The following is a 20,776-nucleotide window of genomic DNA, read 5'->3' on the forward strand; positions in this document are numbered from 1 at the left end:
TTGCTAGACCGTCGGTCGGTTTTATTTGCATCCGACTTGGCATATGTTGTAGTCGAGTGGAGTGTGGTGAACGAAGCACAGATTACGGAATAGTACTAGTAGTACTTGTACATAGAGAGTATACTATCAGTGTACTCTGTAGAGTACATAGTATGTGCATGCTTTCGGGGGTCGAGTGTGTCTTCTTCCCGGCTGCGGTGCGACCTAGTGTACAGGTAGTTACACAGTAATTTCATTTTCCCACATGCCACATGTCATATCCCACAGGACCTATTTTTATCCTTATCACATCACATATTGAGACTGGTGGTTGGAGGACGGGGAAAGCCGGGGAGGAAGAGGGGAAACTAGGGAAGAGTTTTGCTTAGGGGCCGATTGTTCGCTTGCCTGGCAATAAGTTGCCGCACTTCCATCCTCTGCAGCCATTGGAAGGCAAGAACGTCGGACTTACCTCCGTGCACTAGTGTAGTGTATAGTACATATGTATAGGGCCTAGTGACCTAGTAGCGGTTGCCTAGCGCCTTTCCCTGTCCGGCTTGAGCAAGACACAAAGGGCATATATCTAACCAAGTCTGAGACATGCATACAGGAGACGAAATTAGTGACTTTACTAACTACCATTTGTCAGAGCAGTTAACTGAACCTTTCTGGCGAGGCCGAGACAAAGCGGAGGGGGGAGGGAGGGAGGGAGGGAGAAAATGAGGGAAAAAATAAGCAGGAGAAAAAGAATAAGAAAGATCTAGCCACTAACAGGCCTTTCCCCTGTTCTCCTCCCCCGGCCGGGGTGACGAGTCGTGCGATCGGCGACTACCTTTGTTGGATTCGTGGGATCCCGCTAGTGTAGTGTAGTGTAGTAGTGAGCGAAAATGGCGAGAAATGGGTTTAGCAAATGACCCGGGGACATGGGTACGGGAGCGGGTTTAGTTAGTAGGTGGTACGTGCGCTCCGTGCTTGTTTGTCGTTAACTAGCTTCAGGCTAGCGTAGCGCCCTGATCTTTCCGGGGAGAAGGGGGGAAGAGGAGGAGGGGGAGGGAGGGGGCCCTTTCGGCGCCACGCAGAACGCCATCGTTTCAGCTTCTGCCACGGCTCCCAGCGAAGCACATCGGATGCGGATGATTCCAATGACGATCACCCGGGGAATGCTCAAAAGGATGCGGAACCCGGCGGGGCGGGAGCGCGCCTTCTGCTCATCTTGGATTCGCATCACATTTCCCACGAAGCACTAGGCACAGTAATTAGAGCTTCAGGCACTTGGCCCTGAGCCGTTCGGACTGCTCCGCCGGTCGGTCGGTCCGCTCAAAGCCCCACCCGCTTTTTGCTTGTGATCTCTGGTCGTTGAGCTTGGTGGGAAAGCAGGCACTTAGTAGTCACAGTTAACAAACTTCCCGTATTGTACTACTAGTACACCTACTGCCTCTACAAGTACACTACTCCCATCGAGTAAAGCTTGCGTCACGGCACTAACCAATATCTGGCGTACGTTACTGTATATAGTGATGTAGCTCATGACTTTGCCTTGCGATCCAGGAATACCGTTGCATCGAAGTGTTAGTGATACTCGCAGCTCTCTGCAAGCTATACGAAAGTTGTATGTACGCTATCACGATGTAGTGCACTAAATACCTTGGGATACCTACTAGTCGCATCTTATGTCCTCTAAAAGTATCTTCCGCTACTCTGCCCTACTCTGTAATTCAAGGTACAGGTCCTAGTAATGGCTTCCTGGGAAACTGGGCGGCGATGTGCCGGTGGTGACGGTATGCCGGGTCTAGGCCTGCGGCGATCGGTGAAACGATCGATCTGGCCGTCCGACCGGTGTGGGTTTATTTACCAATGGGTAGGTACGGTCGCGTCGTAGACAGTGACTATTGCAAAACATTGGACTCGCCAAACGCAGTCGTATACGCAGCATGTACAGTACATACCTCTGTAACTTACATACACTAGTGCAGCGTGCCGTGGGGAGCAATACACCTACTAACTATGGCCAGTCAAGCTTCCGGTGCTCGGTTCCTATAACTATACGTAGCACGCGCAAATTTATGCGCAAATCCTGGTTTTGACCTCGCGTCGGCCGCTGCACGAGTCATTAACCACGCCGCGCCACAGGCAGCCACCTGTAATCCGTAGACCAATAGTGAGGCAAGCAAGGCGAGAAAGGCAGGCGAAGGCACAGCGGAGGGGTTTGATCGTGTCCACGTGCGATATTCGCTCCCATCATGGGCCTTCTGGGTACATCATTCCGTTGTCCTCTCGAAGCGGGAGGAAGAGAAGGGGTGGAAATAAAAGGAGCAGAAAACGATTTGCAATCTGACAAGTCGCATATCCCCAATCTCCGGCCGCTGCGGTCTCGAACTTCGGAGATGTATATACGAAACATCCATGATCCTAACCAAAATCCCAAATGACGTCTCCCCCCACCTTCTTCTGGCCCCCCACTTCGGCCAGAGACTAAGCTAGCTATTAACCAGAGCAACTACTGTGTAGTGTAATCCGTCTACCACCCGAGCCACCGTAGTACACGAGTCTATGCGCCTGTGTGTCTGTGTTCGACTTTCACTGCGTCCTGTACAAGAACCGAAGTATAGTGGGCTGCGTAGTGTAAGCTACAGGAGAATGTACATATTGTATCCTGTAAGACGGCGCCGAAAGACTTGCCGTTTCTATTAAAAGCGGCCCACGCGCGAGCGCCCCCGACATTTTTGACTTTGCCAAGCGGGCCATCGCTTCTCGCCTTGTCGGAAGGTAGTCCGGAATGGAAATCATGACATCAGCAGCGCCAGCAACCGGAACCAGCACCCCCGAAATTGCCACGCCATTGCGCTGAACGGATTAGTTACTCGAGAGCAGAGGGGAAGAAAGGGAAAAAAAAAAAGAAAAAAAAAGGGGTGGCTCGCGCGCGCGCGGGGCGCCGCGCTGATCGCTGATCGACGTGCGTCCTGCATTTGCTCTCCGGCAGACCGAAAGTCCCCTGCTTTCGCCCTCGCCAAACGGTTCCAAATTCAGAATGAGATGGGCGGCATGCATCGAGTCTTGGCAGGAGCGGCTAACCAACCCTTGGAAACTGATCGACGTGATTGACCGACAGGCAAAAGGAAAGGGTGGGTTGGGGTGGGGAATGGTCGAAATGGCGGACGCGGACGCTGACGGGAGAGCATGGACGAGAGTGATCGACGAGCGACGATGCAGAATTGGGACAAGCAGCCGAAGAAGTCCAGAAAAAGCCGAACACGGGCCACGGGTGGGGAAGAGAGCAGACTAACGCACGCCAGAAGGTCGCTAGAAAAGCAGCCAGAAAAAACCTGAACCCCACTCCCCCTTCCCCCCAACCAACTGCCACGACCGCCGTGTTGTCGCGCGGAGCAGAGTTTGCCAACGGGAACCCCACAGATGCGCGCCGAAGGGACAAAAAAAGAGATGGAAGGGGGTGTCTGATGCACGTTCTCGACCCACCACAACGGACATTGAGCATGGTTTTTGGCAGCACCGAGCGCAGATCCCCGGCTGCGCGTGTACATGTACATACAATATACATAACTACATTCATACACTACACGTACTCTACTCCGTATGCACAGTGTAGACCGTTGTCCAAAGAATACGTTCATGGTCACCTCCCGACACTCCTGCTGCTATTTGACAAGATTGGTAGACGTGTGCACGGTGCAACAGTTTGACACTTTCATCAGAACAGAGAAGGAAAATCCACTTTTTTCGGTGTGTGCGCGTGTGGAAAAGTCTCACGCGCACATTGTCAGGATCAAGCCCCTTCCCCCACAACGACTCGCTGGTGTTTCAACTGCCACGCTTTCCCCCTGTTGCTTCGTTTTGTCGTCATCCTGAGAAACTTGGGGGTCATCAAGTAAATCTTCTATACCTTTCTTTCTTTCTTTCTTTCTTTCTTCCTTCCTTCCTAGATATCTTTCTTTTTTTTTGGTTCCCGTTCTTCATTTCTTCTTTCTCGCCTGCACCCATCAATACCAGAGTAGTGCAGAAACCAAAGCCTGGGTCGGTCGCGCAAGTGACCGATTTCCGTATCCACTTTATTCCGGGTAGTCCCCCGGTGATCTGCGATGATCCCTGTATCGTGGGGTATCTCGAGGGATCCGGCCAGGGGCTCGAATCCGTTGCGGCCGGCGGCGCCGGGCTAACCTGTAATTCCACAAGCCTGATGAACTTTTCCCCTCTCATCCTGTACGCTAAAGAGAAAAAAAAAAGGCGGTCTGGCTGCAACCCCTCCCCCCCTGAACGAACTAAAGATCGGGAATTGAGGTGATGATGGTGATTTGGTGTGGACGCATGAAATTTATGCTTGGTATCTGTACTTGGTAGAGATATCGGTCAATGCGCACTAGGTTATTGGTAGCGCAGCGGTGTATTCGCCATGTCCACGGGCACTACCGAACTAACCTGTATGGTAGGTGTAGTGTAAGGTACGGTACTCACAGACAAAATCGGCACGGTGATCAAATGGCGGGCGGAATTACCGATGTTAGTTGCTAGACTACCTTAGGAAGGGCAAGCCGATCGATCGGCCGGGAGGCCGCCATTGTCAATCGGCACAGCATTGATCCCCAGAAAACCGGCATTTTGGGAACGGTACCTGCGAGATTGCTGATGTAAAAAAAAAAAGTAAAAATAAAAAAATAAAAAAATAACGTTACAAACAACTTCTTGCGGAACAAGGATCTTGTACGCTGTGGCTCTTTCCGGCACTGAGAGATTATCTCCGCCTCCAGACAACTCAAAAGTGATCGCTCCCTCGTCTTGTTTAAGATGCCTCGCCTGCGTGTGAGGAGGGTACGCGGAACTCCTCCGTACCCAAGGTACCCACGGAGTACCACCTGTCAGGTAGGTATTCTCCGAATCAGGTTGGGAGGTCCCCTGTTTAACAATCATGTTTCAAAACAGGATCGCCATGCGACACATGATGCTGTGTCATGGAACGCGCGTGGCTTGTTGTTCGATACATATTTTGACTCAGTTCATTTCATATTTTTTTTTGACCCATTTCACCGCTATCTTGTCCATCATCGGTGTCACCCGTATTTGTATGGTGCACCCAGGAGATTGTACAAGTCATTCCGGGGCGAGTCGGATTCCCCTCGGCCCCACCATATCTATCTATATACACATTACGTCTTCTCTCTGCGAGACAGACGTGGGTCGGATACATCATGTCGACAAAGGAAATAGAAGCCAAACCAGAAAGAAAAACACAGACTTTAACGCCCGTGTAAATGCTCTACAGCCCAACCCTTTGGAGAGAAAAGAGGGGGAAAAGAATGAAGCGCCTTGCCCCTTGAACCGGTTCGCCGCCGCCGCCGCCGCCGCCGCGCCGTGTTAATTGCCGTATCTTTCTGGGGAGGGCACTAACCCTGCCCAGAAGAGCCCCATTGCCCTTTGTTTTGCCACCATATCCGTGGCACCACATGAAGATCTTCCCGAAACAACACCGCCTCCGAATTTTTGCCTCGATGCGCCAGAGCCGTGCGGGTAATGGTCCATCCTTTGTGACTCCGTTGAGATGATCGTCCGGAAATGAAAGACATTAGAAACTAAAAAATAAATCGGCTTTCTTGCTGTTGTGTTTGGGTTGCCGCGGCTTGTAATATCCCTATAATCCCTATACCGCCAGGGTCCGGGATGAACAGGGAGGTCGTCTATGGAGTGGACCCCCTTGTAGCTCGTCTTCTCCTCGTCCAGATTACGCCACGGTCGAGGAAGCCTCAAGCTCAATCAGGGTCGGCGCCCGCCGTTAGGGTTGCTCCCGTTGCCGCTACTGGTGGTAGTAGCGGCGGCGGCGTTGCTGCTGCTGCTGCTGCTGCTGCTGCTGCTGCTGTCGTAGTTGTGGCATCCGCGCTCGTGCCTCTTCATGTTGCTGCGAACGCTAAAGGCCTTGCCGCAGCCGGGGAAGGGGCACTTGAAAGGCTTCTCGCCCGTGTGGGAATGGCTGTGGATGCGGAGGGAACTCGGCCGCGAGAAGGCCTTGTTGCACGTCTGGCAGATGTACCGGTCTTGGCTCTGAGGGAAGGATGCCGACGCCGAGGGAGCGATGTAGTGGTGATGCTGCCAGGGGTTGCCGGTCGCCGGGGCCAGAGTCACTGACATGGGCAGCGGGGGCGGGAAAGACTAGGAGAAAAAGTTAGCAAGAGGTCCCCCCCCCCCTTCCCCAGCGGGGTTGGGCGCGAAATCACGGCTCACCTGAGGGAGTGGCCGCTGGTAATAGAGGCCGGACACCTGCGTCTGGGATTGCCCTGCGGCTTGGATGGGAGAGTAGTACGATGATACGGCAGGCTGACTCGCGTACGCAGAACCGGCGAACTGGGGCTGATAGGCCGAGGGCTGGACCGAGACTCGCGGAACGGCAGCAGTGGCGTTCATCTGTCGCGTATCCGCCTCCACCGGGAGCGGTGGTGTCGTCTCGAAATAGTAGTTTGAACTATTCGGCACTTGGCTCACCGACCTGGTCGACGGCGAGTTGAAACCCTCAAACGAGGCATCCGAGGACATGGGCGGGCTGGGAGGAAGCCCCGTCCGGAGCATTGCTGGATTGCCATAGTGCGAAGAGTTGGGCCTGGTATCAGGCGTGGTTACCTGAGCTGGGGTAAAGTCAGTTTCCGGAATTCCCATCCCCCACCAAGAACTGTTCATACATTGTTGCGGTTGCGGTTGCTGTTGCGGTTGCGGTTGCTGCTGAGACTGGGGCGACGTTTCTGAGGTCGGTGACCCTTGGTCGGCAAGCCCGAGCAGGTTTGAGATGGAAGGCAACGAGCACTTGGCGGTCTCATCCATGGGCGGTGAGGGCGGTGGCATGTAAGGGTAATGGAGGCTTTGTTGGGGCCCAGGCGCATAGTGCGTTGCGACCATGGTGCTTGCCATGCTTGCTGGGGGATGATGATGGAGGGGATGATGGACAGCTGCTGTGGCAAGACTACGACGCTGACAATGCTGGTGCCGGTGCCGATGCTGGGCGAAGCGCGATGCAGTAGCAGGGCCTTCGGCTGCCGCGATCCTCGTTGATGGATAAGCGGGCCGATATACAGAGCGTGTGAAATTCCTTGTGATTTCCCGAGTCGACAGATCTCGTTGTGGGAGTTCGGAGTGCGGGCTGGATTAAGTACTAGGCAGTACGAGAAAGAGACTTGGTGGCTTTTGGGGTGATGGAGGGGGCGGGAAGCCTGGGCGTTTTGTACCATTAGATCTCCCGAAGAACATCCATGGAGAATCTGTGGATGATCTAGTGGGAATCCACACTGAGTCCACCCGTTGATCGCCGGGACCAAGGCGACCACGGGTTGTTGTCAGAAATTACCGGTGGGTCTGACCGGCGGCCTGGGGTTGCTGTGCCAGACCAGGACCACGGCCCAAGGCCGAGCGATGATCAGAAGATGCCCCCCCCCCCCCTCCTCCTCCTCCTCTACACACCCCTTCACCCCCAATCCCGCCAGGGCCCTTTTCTGTGCGGGCGGTACACGGCACATCCGTCCCAACTCGACGCCTCCTGTTCGACAATATTACCAAGTCCTTGCAGTAGGGTGCGATGGCTCCGACTCCGGGTGCGTCGCGGAACGCCCTGATTTGACGCCTTAGCCCAATGTCGAGGCCCATACAGTTCTTTGTCGTCGGCTCTGCATGTCAATACCAGCCGGAAACAACGCAGGACGAACGGACCGAGGGCCGCTGAGGCAAAGACCCGACCGTCGTGATTGCCTTTGATCGACCGAGTCCAAACGTCGGAGACTCATCATGCTCAGTCACACGGGGAGATGCTGAACAGGTGAAGCCGCCAGATGTATCCTATACAGCCAAAATCCGAAATAGGCGGCCTTCTTACACCTCGGGGTACTCCGTATGTGCGCTGCTCAAATGAGCGTGCACGCGGAATTTCTTGCACACTCGTTTGGGTGTACTATGTAGTACTTACGTTTCTGGGGGCGCGAGCTGCGAATTGCCACGCTAACTCGAAGAGGTGATTTATCCCCCCCACTTTCCCTGGCTGCCGGTGCCGGGCGCCGGTTCCAACAAGCGCACACGGACCACTTACCGAAACAAGGGCTGCTCCCGGGCGCAGGCTCTGGCTTTGTGGAGGGCGACCCGGTACGTAGTTGGTTACTGGATGTGCTTAGTTAATTCGTACGGAGTACATCCGTACATACAACAGGTACCGCAGTACGTACTTCGGGCGCTGTGGGGCCGGAACCGAGCCCCTGAGCCAGCCACACAAGGGACGACAGGGACGCAAACTTGAGACGAGTAGCGCCTCCCCAGGTTTTGTGCTGCACCATGGCTAAGACCTCAGGGGCAGCATGCATTGGTTTGTGCTGTGACCGGATGGCAGAATCAATCTTATGCCGTTCATCGTGACAGCTTCAAGCTGCCATCACGAAACGTGCAGTTCTAGCTCCGTAAGCATCCGGTCACCGATTTCCTGGCTATCCTTACTGTGTTCTTCGAGCTTCTACACAATAATGATCATAATGATGGTGCTGAGCCGTGTCGCAACACCCCACCCCATCTCTATGATTTAAAACAAGCTTTTGTCATTTTCGCGTGCAGCTGAGTTGGAGTCGCTGCGTCATCGAGCTCATTCTTCCGGGTGCGTAGGTGGGAGGGCATCCTGTAATGTTAGTGTATCACTATGGAGGAGCAAGCGCGTCCTGCATCAGGCAGGAAGCCCATCTCTGGCGAAACCACTGGCGGTCGGTGGTTGTACAGGCGTGTGAAGAACGGTAACCTTGACCTCGATGTTTCTTTCAGAGCCCGGCAGTTGCTATTAACGATCGAAGGCCGGCTGAGATCGCGGCAATGATGAGTGGGACATTGGTGGGCTGGCCATTGCTGGTGTTGCTTTTCTCATTGTTCTGAATACAACGTACTGTTACCCTCGCTTAACTAGTAGTGTCGCCTTTCGGAGCCCCTTACCAGAAGCGATCTCCAATAACCGCCGTCATTAGCACCAGCACTGGCGCCACAACTGCGAGGTGCAGTGTTGTGTACCCATCACTGGCATGGGCCGCGTCAGTCAGGAGCATTGGCTGCCATCTTGGCCCTGTTCTCCCCGCAAGGCTGCCGGGAAAGTGTCGGCTGGGCTTAGCACTGAGTGCTATCTCTGGGATGGCAGCCGTCACGGCGCAAACTCTGTTCTTCTAGCCCGCCCGTTCCTCAAGGAAGCAGCACCGGAGGGTTGTTCGCGAAAAAGGAGCGATGATCCTCGGAGTTCACCTCAGCTCCCAATCTGGTGTGAGTATGGACACCATTGACCAACGGATTAGCGCGGGGTTCAGGGATTCTGGCTCAATCACTGGTAATGGTTCTCTTGTTGACTGGGGTTGCCGGAAAGGAAGAAGCTTGTCTGGTCCTGTGTTTGACGTGCTGCAGGGGTCCACGGAATAATGCTAAGGAACTTGTAGGCTTGACGTGCTTGGATCGCTCTGGGCTCCTGCTGATGCTGGGATGAGAGAGAAGCACACCCGAACCAGGCCTTGTTGTGCTACATGCTGCCACACCCGTGGCTGGCTGCAGGCTAACCAGGCCTGAGCCGCAACCTTTACGAGAAGGAATAGACACAGGACGACGTTTCCGAGGACAATTCAAAATCTAGCCTTCGCCGATAGGAATCGGCAGGCATGCGAAACTTTGGGACGACATGCAAATAGTTGCAGACAGTTCCCTCGGAAACCGCAGTTTGCTGCTTAACATGTCAACGTCCCATCGTGCCCGAGCTCTTCATTTTTTTTTTTCATTCCCTCGTGAAAAAGGGCAAGGTATACGGAGTACAGAGGACTGCCAAAACAACTCCATAAAGACCAAGGGGCTGTGATGCTGAGACTTTTGGGTGTGATATGTAGTTGTTATAGACCTCTGATCGATGGCACAGTTCATAGGCTGAGTCTGTGAGGTCTGTGTCGGAGGCAGAAGGAATAGAACTAAGTAGTACTATACTAGCAACAGAAAGCGCATCACTCCAGTGAGTCTCAACCAAGTCAGATAGGCTTTACTGTGCCCCTTCCAAAGTTTTTGGGCTGTGCTGCCGGTATCCACTAAGGAAGGACCCTTGTTAGCGATTTCCAACGTGCTTCTGACTCGACAGCAGGAAAGAACCCACGATTCCCGCCTATCGCTGTTGTCAGAGTACAACAATACAGACTCTTCCTTCCTGATTTTTCTTCTTCTTCTCCTTGTCTTATTGGGGGAAGGGGGGAGGTGGGGGGGGGTTGGTTTCGTCGCCCAGTGGAAGCCTCTTGCTACCATATTTGAGTCTGTCGTCGACCGCCATTGTTGGTACGTCGCGTGCTTGTCCAAAGATACATCTGAGGGTTGGAAAACCCCGCGATTAGGATTTTGAGTAGGCCAGGCCCGGTATGGACCCGGTATCCGCCTGGAGATGGGCTTGCAGTGGCCCTCCACGACCCATTCAACAGTCCGATTTCTCCAGTTGCTCTGTTTCGCAAGCGGACTAAGTTCCAGGCCTGCTCTTCGGCCAACTCTGCGGCAACTTGCGGCACAGCAGCTTGGCAGCAACTTTGCTCGAAAACTGTACGGAACGCGCACGCACACGTTCATAGTTACGCTGTCCAGCTCGAGCTTAGCGTCACTCACTATTATCTTCCCTACATAAGCCACCGAAGAAGGTGTCTGAATGTTGCGCAGAGCCAATCGGATCCCGTTTTGGATCATAGTCCCGCCTCGCATCCGGTCAACCACCTCGGTCCAGCACTCTCCCGCGATGACGGCTGCGCGGGTTGCCCAGAAGATTCGAGCCCGTCAAGCAATCGTTCGACCGCTTTGGACCCTGGAGATCGGCCGACGAAGGATTCCGTATCTTCCCATCAACCGCAAAGCCGTGGTTTCGGCTCGAGCTGTACCAAGTACGCGGCGACAGCTCAGAGCGGCTGTACTTCGGGCGCTCTTTGATTGCCGTTCTTAAGACGAGTAATATAGCCCGTTGCTGTTGCCTTTAGGGAACTTCGTTGACGGCTGTCAGACTGCGCGCTTTGGGCTCAGCGTCGCATCCAACGTACCATACGGAGGTGACCCGCCGCACGGGCGATCGACGAGGCGTTGGATTAGCGCCTCTCGCTTAGTGTAAGTTCTGGAAAGGCATCAATGCCCCTTCAGGAATAGTGCCTGATCGGCAACCGTTTTTCACCCATTGGGTTCGGGAAATATGCCACGCTGAGGTCGCATGTCATCAACCTCTAACCACCTTCCTCTTCCGGGCATTTACCGGCGCCGTCACGATGGAGCGATGGAGCGATGGAGGCGGCAGCCGCAGGCTCCATCGTCTGGTGCACCGCTACCAAACATGGAAGACTACTTTGCATAGTGTACTATTCCGTAGTTAACGGGTATGTGTGGACAGCACTCCATCTTCCGCCGACAGACCGCCAGTTTCCTGCCGTCCTGCGCATCCCGGCCACTGGAGAAAATTTTAATCGCCGAACATCCATCCTCCACCCGAGATGTCGACGAAGGCTCCTTGCCGACATGTCACGTGCGGTGGGAATGGATGAGCAAGAGTACTCCGTAATCCGTACTCCGTAACCGCAGTGCTAACATTGGTTGACCAAAGTTGGTCTGCGGCGCCTGGAAAGCTCCCCAATTGGTCCGAGGTGGCGAGCATGGGAGGCTTCGGCCCCCCTTCCGATGCAACCAAGACGATCTTCAAGGGCGGGAATAGAGTTTGTGGAATCCGTCGATCAACGCAGGGAGATCCAGAGGACTGCGTCTGTTGTCACCCTTCGGTGCGCGACGCTACTGTGTATTCCGTACTCTGTCTGTCAGATCTCAATGGCCGTCGGGGAGGCGCACCCGTTGCTTCTTCATTCGAGACGGAGGTCAAAACACCAGGTGCGGTCAGCGTCTGTGCCTCTGAGCCCGAAGAAAACAATGCGACAAGCGAAGGAGGGCCCCTCCGTGCAGTCGTCAACCACTAACACTCACACTACGCTACCCAAAACCAAGACACCTACTTGTGCTCGTCTCACTCCAACGACGACTCGGTTAGTTAAAGATAGCGACTATTATAGTGCTCTTCTCGGTACCAGCTCGGCAACCACAGCCGAACGAGATGACTTAAAATAGTGAAACTGTGGCCGCACCATCCGGCTTGGTGGCTTGCGCGGTTCCGGCACACACGGGGTGCCATTATCGATCTTCGTTCCAAAGCGCTGGCAAACCCGGTGTAACACTACCGCCTCATCGAGCTTCCTTCTAGGGATGACAGTTGCAACTGTGACCAAGATAGGTATCCTATCGCGACGAGCCAGCTGTTCAAGCCCGCCAGTGGCGTTTCTCCACGCGATCAACAACCCACGCGCCTTGAAGGAGCATCACATGGGAACGGGAAGGGGAACGTGATGGTGTGGTTTTCTCCTGGTTGAACTGTTGCTCCCTTCGACATAGTGATGGGGCGGCCGTCGTAATGGGGGCTGTCCTCGATCCTCATCCCGACCAGACTGGAGCTCGATGATGGGCATGATCGACCGATCGACCGATCGCTCATTGCTGCAAACACGCGCCGAATTCCTCAGTGTCGATTACTTGTCTGTGGCACGCAGCGGAACAAGGAAATCGCAACGGCGAGCAGTGCGCCAACGAGACCCCTTCAATGAACCAAGCAATGCTTGTTTTTTTTTTCTACGGCCTTCGCAGTTCATGCACCAGACTACGGCAAGATTTAATAATGGCTAGACATTGGATATTCGGACGAAAAACGCATGCAGAGCGTAAACTATTGTGTTCCGCTTTGGTCAGAGACGGGCGTGTCGCCAATCCCGCTTCCCACATGCGCCTTGGCAGAACGGCACCAGTCACGAGAATCTGAGCTTGCGAGCGAGTTATTCCCCCCCAGATTCCGTTGGTCGACTAGGTCGCGGCAGACGATACCTGCGAAGCGGCATCACGACCGACAAACTACTCATCATCGGCTGTGGGACAACGTATCGATGACCGTCTTGACAAGCCAAGAAGCGGTCTCCCAGCACTGCAGTCATACCCTGCGTACCTCTCTACCCTGCTGCAAATCGTCACAGGCCGATGATCGAGAAGAGGGTTAAACATTGAACAGACTGGGATAATGGCAAACCGGTGGCGGCAGGCTGCCAACAGCTAGCCTGATGGGTGAAGATTCCACCGAGGGAGCGAGGCATCGTGAGTTGCCATCAATCGAGACTCTTCCTTCCCGTTTCCACCGACGTCACGAGCCCCGAAGTTGTCGCTCCTCCATCGGTTCTCGGAAGCTTGGCGGGCTTAAGTTGGACAAGGGGGGTAGGAAAGGGCGGTGTCGGTGACGGCCGAAGTTGGTCAGGGCCCCCTCATCCCGGGATCCCCAACCCCGGGGACTTCGTCACACCCATACTCCACTCGAGTGGTAGTTAGTTATGGCTCGGGATGATCATCCCACGCCGAGGTAGCAGCCCCGAGTTGCATCTTTGACGGTGCTGATCGCCGTGCTGAACAAGTCAGTGGGGAGTAAAACCAGCGCACAGGGTCTTCAGCACCACCAGCAGGCGAGATGCATTCGTGCCTCGCTTCCAGATCGAGCGGTCATTTGCCCTCGAGAGCAGAACCTGGTCGGCTTCCAATACGCTAGTCACCCGGCTTTCTCTCCCGCCCTTCGCACCGCGAGAACAACGCGGCGAGCCTTCGGGACCAGACGGGACCAGACGGGACCAGAGACACGAGTTCCAGCCACCGAGTTGGTTTTTTCTTCACCTCCATCGCCGTTTTGCAAATGGAGCATCGCACCGTCATGGCCTGCTTCCTCAACTAAGGATAATGCAAGGCTTCAGCACCTGAATGATGAGCTTTGGGAAGCAAAAACAAGTAACTATCGCAGTTCGCAGACGCAGGGGCGATTGCTGCAACACCGGCGCGTTCGGAAAACCCCCCCTCCCTACCCTCTGGGGGCTGATCTTCTCCGGCAACATGTCGTTGGGATGTTCGAAACGGTCATCAGCCTCAACTTTTGCTTTTTGCTGCGTCCCTTGGTTCCTATTGGACAAAACCCTCGCCGTTTCTTGACCGTTGCGACAAATGTCTCACCTTATTTTAGCTCCCCTGTCCGCGCCCAAATGCGAAATGCCAATGCAAGCCCCCCCTGCTACTGCCCGGGCCCCACCCTGACAAAACAATGTCAAACGGTTCAGTGCACAAAGGCCGTGGACGGGAGAATTGGAGCTGGAGAAGGACGATGAGCTTAGGAATGGCTTCTACCGGCCGATTCTGCTTCTCTCGCCTGAATCCATAGCTCTCCATACCTGCTCGATTCGTCTCGCCCAAGGCAAAAAAAGAGTACATACATGCTTACATGTCGTTGGATTGTGCGTGGAGGAGTTCTTCCCAGCCATTTCAGGGAACGAACAAGGGCCACCGACACTGCGTGAAACTCGCACAACCCTTGAACATCAAGGCCAGCCACTGACGGACGGCGTTGACACCGCTCCCAACAAACCCCTCCCCCCTCCTTGCATCCCCCGCAACAGTCATCAAGCAAGGCGCTTGGGGAAGCAAGAAGCGAAAGGCACGGCCCGGATAGTTATTCCTTGTGTCATCAGGCATGTACGCACTACACACACCACAGTACCATAGCACGGCTACCGAGGTGTGCTGCCAAGGGGCTCGGGACTCGAGGGAGGTGTCTCATCAATGGAACCCTCTTACGAACCGAGCGAAGCAAACACTGGCCAAGTGCTACAACAACAGAACAAGGTAGTTAACCCCAAGGCTGACCGCATGCAGCGACGGACCGGGTCGATGAGAGGACGGCAGTGATCGTCGATTCCAGTTTCTTCTCACTTAACGTTAGTTACTCATGCTGCTGTAACGCGTCATGGGGTGCCGGAGACGGTTGACGAAGATCCCGATCTGACCTCCCTTGCTGCATGTTTTGTGGCGCGCTGAAAGTTCCACTTCTGCCGACCGGAACGGGGACCGCCTGCAGCTCACTCTTTCGCGGACCCTGTCTCTGTCATGTCTCAACTGCTGCGCGGCGTGGCGTGGCAGCACCTGGAGAGTCTCGTCATTCTCTCCGCGATCCGCGATCCGCGCTCCGTTGCCGCCGTAAGGTCCTTTTTTTTTTTTTTTCCGTGAAAGACCGGCAGAAGCGCCCTCTCTCAACCATGCTCGAGCGTAAGTGTAAGAGCAGTCGCTCAACAGAGAACAATGTATGTAACGTCATATGTACAATACACCGTTTGCTCGGCCGACGGACAACATACGTGTACATACAAATCCGTACATACCACCACAACCACCACAACCCATCGCCGTGTTAGGCTGGATGAAGCGGGGAATGCGGAGAAGGGCGGCAGATCACCAGAGAACTGGACGACTCGACGGCGGCCCTCTTCCCTCTGGAGAAGCAAAGACCGGGATGGACGGCCGGCTGTGAACGCGGACAAGGGCATGTACATACATGGATGGCTCTCCCATCGAGCTCCGGCCACCACTGACTGCGCGCGCGTATGCACCACCAACTACACTACTGCAAGCAGGCACACAATGAGGAGCGAGTGGCGGGCTGGCACGCGGCGACTGGTGACTGGGGACTGGAAACTTGGGGCCCGGCCGAGACGACGGGCAAGACAAGTCTGTTTGTCAACCCTCGCTTCTCCCGTGTCTTTTTTTGTCATCATCCTCCTTATCCTTTTTTGCTTGACTGCTTCGGGTTCTTCGATTCCTTCCCCAGGGTGTCGTGCAACCCCCCTTCCCCCAACCACCCTCAAATCGGCTTGCGTCGCGGAGCTGCTGTGTTATGTGATAGATACACATATGTACATATACGTATCCATGTATGTCCAACTACAGCTATGAATGGATGGGTGGATGTATGTACATGTCAGCTGGCCCGTTGGGCGGATGTACATACATATATACATACACACATATATACATTACACGCGACCGTTGCCGCGGGGATCCTTGTCAGACCGGTCGCTTCACGAAGTGATCGATTGGGGTTCCCGATGTGATGTGTTACTACAACAAGCAAGTAGTACGCGTGTTTAATTTTTGGTCCCAAAGCTCAGACTGAGCCATGACAGACCGACTTCAGCTCTTTCCCCCCCCCCCCCCCCCCCCCCCCCCCCCCCCCCTTTTTTTTTTTTTGTCCATCATCACAGACAGCGAAAGCTCAGGGTGGTTCAGGTTCGGAGGGTATGAAACGGGACGTTCCGTGCAAGTCAGAACAACAAGAATGCCGAGCACTGATCCTATTTGACACGGTTGGCAAGTCCTTTTTTTTTTTTCTTCTTCTTCCCTCCCTCAAGACGGGAACTTCAACTTGGGGGGGAATCCGCACTCGCATCCCAAGGCTGGCCCTTAACCCGGCCTCCTCCCCTCCCTCCAACCCCCCACCCCCCACTACCACCACCACCACCACCATCAACCCCCCCTTCCCTACCTCTCACAACTCACAACTTACAGTATGTTATTGCGTACAGAGCTGCCCTGCACCGGCTTGGGGGGGAGGGAAGGGAATCACGAGTCACATGCAGAAAGCTCAAACGAGCCGACCGGCTGACTGGGTGACCAAAAAGCAAGTAGCCTTCTTTGCCATCCATGCCCAAACAGAAAAGAAATGATAACAAAAAAAAAAAAAAAGAGGGAGGGGGGGTCCAAAAAGCAACCCCTGACCCGCATGGACAGGAATTCGTACATGTACGGACTACATATATATACATGCATACATACATGTGTAGGACAGTACGTGAACTGCAAAGGGGAACCAACACGGGCAGCGGTTCCGCGGCCAATCCATCCGTCCCGTACTCCATACTTTTACCTCGCGTAATGACCCTTTCCATCTCCCCTCTTCAGGAGAAACCCCTCACCCTCTTCCCTCCTTCTTAGACACTGAAGCGGCAGTCCATGCAAGTCAAGTACGAATTAAGTGATTGGGGAAACTAGCGAATACGGTTCGGCCGCCTTCCTCGTCCTCATACCATGCCCATGCAACAGTTTGGTCACCAACGATGACTTCAGCGAGCGAGAAGCAGTTATGGAGTTGACCTGATTAACTAAGCCTGGGAAGACCAGACTCCTAACCATAGCGTGACACTGTATCTAACACAAGAGGAACCCCAAGCAAGGAAAAAGAAATCAAATCATTCCATTCACCCATCCAGACAGACACAGACACAGACACCGTCTCCAAAACGCCCCGTTTCCTAGTTGCTCCGTCCTGCCCATCCCGCCCCTTTCGTATGATGACAAAGGAAAGAGTGAGCCAGGAATTCCCTAGCCCCATGAGCGGCGATATGTTTTGTTTTGTTGTGTTGTTTGTGTCGTTGTTCATGGTGATAATGATGCTGATGATGATAATGATGACCACGATGACGACGATTACGGCGACGATGATTATAGCGCTTCTTTTCCCCTTTTCTTTTTGCCCTGGGGCGGTAGCCAAGATCACCAGGACACGAGGCGGGAAAAGAGAAGAAAAAAGCAGCTCGCTCCGACAGTCTCGTCGGCCAAAATAGGCCTCTACTGCGCTGAACCGCCGTCGTCCGCCGTCGTCGTAGTCATCCTTCGCTATCATAAGTCGACAAAGGGAATGAAATCCAAGGAAAAAGGAGATATAAACGAGTGTGGGCCCAAAACCAGAATGCAATGGGTATCTCTGACCGCCGCTGCTCCTCGACCCCAACTCTCTCCCCACACACCTCTACACCTCTGGAAGTGTGGATGGATGGATGGAAGGGAGGGGGAAAGAGGGTATATCCTCCCCTTCCCTTTGTCCCGCCCTCTTCCCATCCCTCTTCCCCATCACCCACCAACCTCCCCCCTACCCTATCGGGGGAAGGTGGCGCGTCACGCGCTGCCCCTGTCACCCCTGACAAAGCCCAGGCCGCCAACACCACCACCATTCCCGCCGGCCGCCGCCGCCGCCGCAGGCTGCTTCCGCCGGACCAGGAACGGGCTCGGCATCTCGTCCCGCTCCGGGTCCCACACGGCCGGCTCCGCCATCATCAGGGCCGCGCCGCGGTTCGCCGCCGCCGCGTGTTCCCGGAATGCTCGGACGGGGCTCGCGTTCGGCCCTCCTCCTGCTGCTACCACTCCCGCTCCGCAGAGCTCGTTGCTGTAGACGGCGCTCATGGGCCGGCCCCCCGCGCGCGCCTGCTGGAGTTCCACCAGCGTGCGGCCGCGGATGTTGGTGTTCTTGCCCGCGCCGCCGGCGGTGGGGAGCTTGTTGAGGACGGGCGGTTGCGGACCTGTCGTTTGGGTTGTTTGTTGTTGCTGTTGTTGTTGCTCCTCCCTCTTGTTGTTCATGGTGTTGGCGGATGGTTTGTGGTTGAGGGGCCCGGGAACGGAGGAAGAAGAGGAGGAGTTGTCGCTGCCGTTGTTGGCCCTGAGGTTGGCCGCCGACGGGATCTTGCTAATGCGCCGGCCGGGACTGTTGCTGCCGCCCGTGGTCCTAACGGCGGTCTGCAGGTCCGGCGTCGAGGCCGCGACGGGGATGGTCTTGCCCTGGAGCGCGGCCCCTGATTGCTTAGACTGTAGGCGGTGGACGGGCATCGACTTTTGGGCGTGCAGCTGTGGCCGGGTCTTGGAGGTGAAAGGGTTCTTGCTCGACTTGATCATGCGAGTCGGCGAGGGAATCTGGATGTCGTCGTCGGAATCCGAGTCCGAGTCCTGTGCGGGTTCCCAGCGGGGCTCGCCCGCCATCTGGTTGGCGGCGAAGATGTTGCCCGGGTTGACCATCGGCGGTTTGGCGCCGGCGTTACGGCGCGGAGACAGAGACAAGGAGGCGATGGTCATGGGCGAGGGCGAGGCCATCTCGATGTCCATGGGCGTGCCGGCGGGTGGCATGGCGAACATGGTCTGGGCTCGGGTGAACGGGGTGCGGGCGCTCTTCTTGAGCGGGTGCGGGGAGGCGTCGGGGGACTCGGCAGAGATCTCGGACATGTCGGTCGTCGACGAGAGCTCGGCCCCGTTGCTCCCTATCGACGAGTGTGGGTAGTCGGACTTGGAGGCCGAGGACCCCAGGTCGTGCCGCGACTCCTCGTCCCTGATCCTGTTCTGCAGCTCCATCTCGACTCGGAGCTGCACTTCCTGCTCGAATTTCCTCTGCAGCTGCTCAATCTCCTGCGCGACCAACCGGTCAATCTCCAGCCGGGCCTTGACCTCCCACTCCCTCCGGAGGGAAGAGTCGATCTCCTGCCGCAGCGACGCCTTGTTCTGATCGAGCGCCGCCATCTTCTGGTCGAGCTCCCGCATGCGCTTGTTGAGCGACTCCTCCTTGGCCTTGAGCGTCTTGTTAAACTCGAGCACCTCTCTCTCCTTGCGCATCAGGCGCACGATGGGCAGGTTGAGCAGCATGGCCGTGTCCGGCCTCCTGTCGGGGTTCACCCGCAGACAGTCCTTGATGATGGAGAAGAGCTCGTTCGAGTAGATGGCCGGAAGCGGCGCAATCTTACCCTCCTTGATCTTCTGGACCAGCTGATAGTGCGTCTTCGCGTTGAACGGCGGTTCCCGCGCGCAGAGCTCGTAGATGATGCAGCCGAGCGACCAGATGTCCGACTTGAGCGTGTACTTTTCGGCGGCGCAGATCTCGGGCGACATGTAGAAGGGAGTGCCCACGTACGTCGAGGCAAAGTCGTGAGACTGCATCACCTTGGAGAGGCCAAAGTCGCCCAGCTTCACCGAGTTGTCCTCACCGAGGAACACTGTGCCGAACGATTAGAAGAGGGCCGGATCTCGGCGGGCGGTTTTCAGACGAGAGACAGGTGCTTTCCACGTACCGTTCTCGGGTTTGAGGTCACGGTGCAGGATGGTCATCCCCCCGGCTGGCGGCTTTGGTCTCGCCGTCGACCCGAGCCCCAGGATGGACTTGCCCACCTCGGGCGGGTCGACGCCGTAGTGGCAGCGGTATAGCGCCGTCACGAGTTGGGAGAAGATGCTCCAAACGAACGACTCCTCGGCATATTGGTTCTTCTCGGCCAGGTTCCGGATGACACGCCCCAGGTCTCCGTTGCCGCAGTATTCCATGTACAGGTGCAGGTCTTGGGTCGCCTTGAGGTGCTCGCGGTGGTAGTAGCCGACAATGTTGGGATGCCGTAGGGTCGACAGGATCTGGAACTCGGCGTGGAGCTGCTCGCGCTCCTTCTGAGACATTTTTAGATAGCTGATCTCTTTCCGGCAGAGAATCATGCCGTCGGCCTTGCGACGGACTTTTCGGATGACGCCAAACGAGCCATGGCCTGGTCCGAGCGGTGGTTAGTTAGCCTGAGCCTGCGTGCTTCGTGTTCCCGAGTGGGCGGCGGGTGCATACCGATCTTTTCCAGCACCTCGTACTTGTCGCTTTCCGACATGGCGGGCAACCTCGAAGCGCAATTAGGGAGTAGCGTCTCAGTGTCAAACCGTGCTCTCCATTCATAAGCAAACGAAAGCGCTGAATGGAAATCGGCAAGAAAGGAAAAAAAGATGGTGGCTGCTGAGGTTAGTAAGACTCCTGTGCGGCTGACTGCTGAAGGATTGGCGATGGTTGAAGAAGCGGAAACAGGTAGGTCTCGGTTGAGGAAAGTGTCTGGTTGCACTCACTGCTCCTGTGCCGTTCGGAGAATCCTGGCATCGCGAGTCAACAAATCCCTCGCTGCCTAGGCAACCGTCCGCATTGGGAAAAGTGGGCCCACAATAACGCAGGGGGTGCCTCTGAATTGGGAGGAAATTGGGAAAGAATTGCGAGCCCGCTCGGCATTAGCCGTCGGATTCCCGAGAAGTCCAGCGCCGCCAAGTGATGATAGGGTATGCACACTGTGAAGTGCCACTG

General features: G+C 55.5%; 2 protein-coding genes across 2 annotated transcripts; both read right to left on the reverse strand.

The window, feature by feature from the left end:
- Nucleotides 1-5,739: 5,739 nt before the first annotated feature.
- On the reverse strand, nt 5,740-6,882 carry P884DRAFT_274843 (uncharacterized protein; the record flags this gene model as incomplete). The annotated part of the gene is made up of 2 exons (XM_069442777.1): nt 5,740-6,132; nt 6,205-6,882. The coding sequence occupies 2 exons, from the start codon at nt 6,880-6,882 to the stop codon at nt 5,740-5,742; spliced, it is 1,071 nt and encodes a 356-aa protein (XP_069301182.1).
- A 10,935-nt stretch (nt 6,883-17,817) lies between these two features.
- On the reverse strand, nt 17,818-20,318 carry P884DRAFT_274844 (kinase-like domain-containing protein; the record flags this gene model as incomplete). Its single annotated transcript, XM_069442778.1, has 3 exons — nt 17,818-19,673; nt 19,749-20,207; nt 20,279-20,318. The coding sequence occupies 3 exons, from the start codon at nt 20,316-20,318 to the stop codon at nt 17,818-17,820; spliced, it is 2,355 nt and encodes a 784-aa protein (XP_069301183.1).
- Nucleotides 20,319-20,776: the final 458 nt, after the last annotated feature.

The sequence above is a fragment of the Thermothelomyces heterothallicus genome (genome assembly GCF_042370625.1).
Source record: "Thermothelomyces heterothallicus CBS 202.75 unplaced genomic scaffold P884_scaffold_2, whole genome shotgun sequence".
Taxonomy (NCBI): Eukaryota; Fungi; Ascomycota; class Sordariomycetes; order Sordariales; family Chaetomiaceae; genus Thermothelomyces; species Thermothelomyces heterothallicus.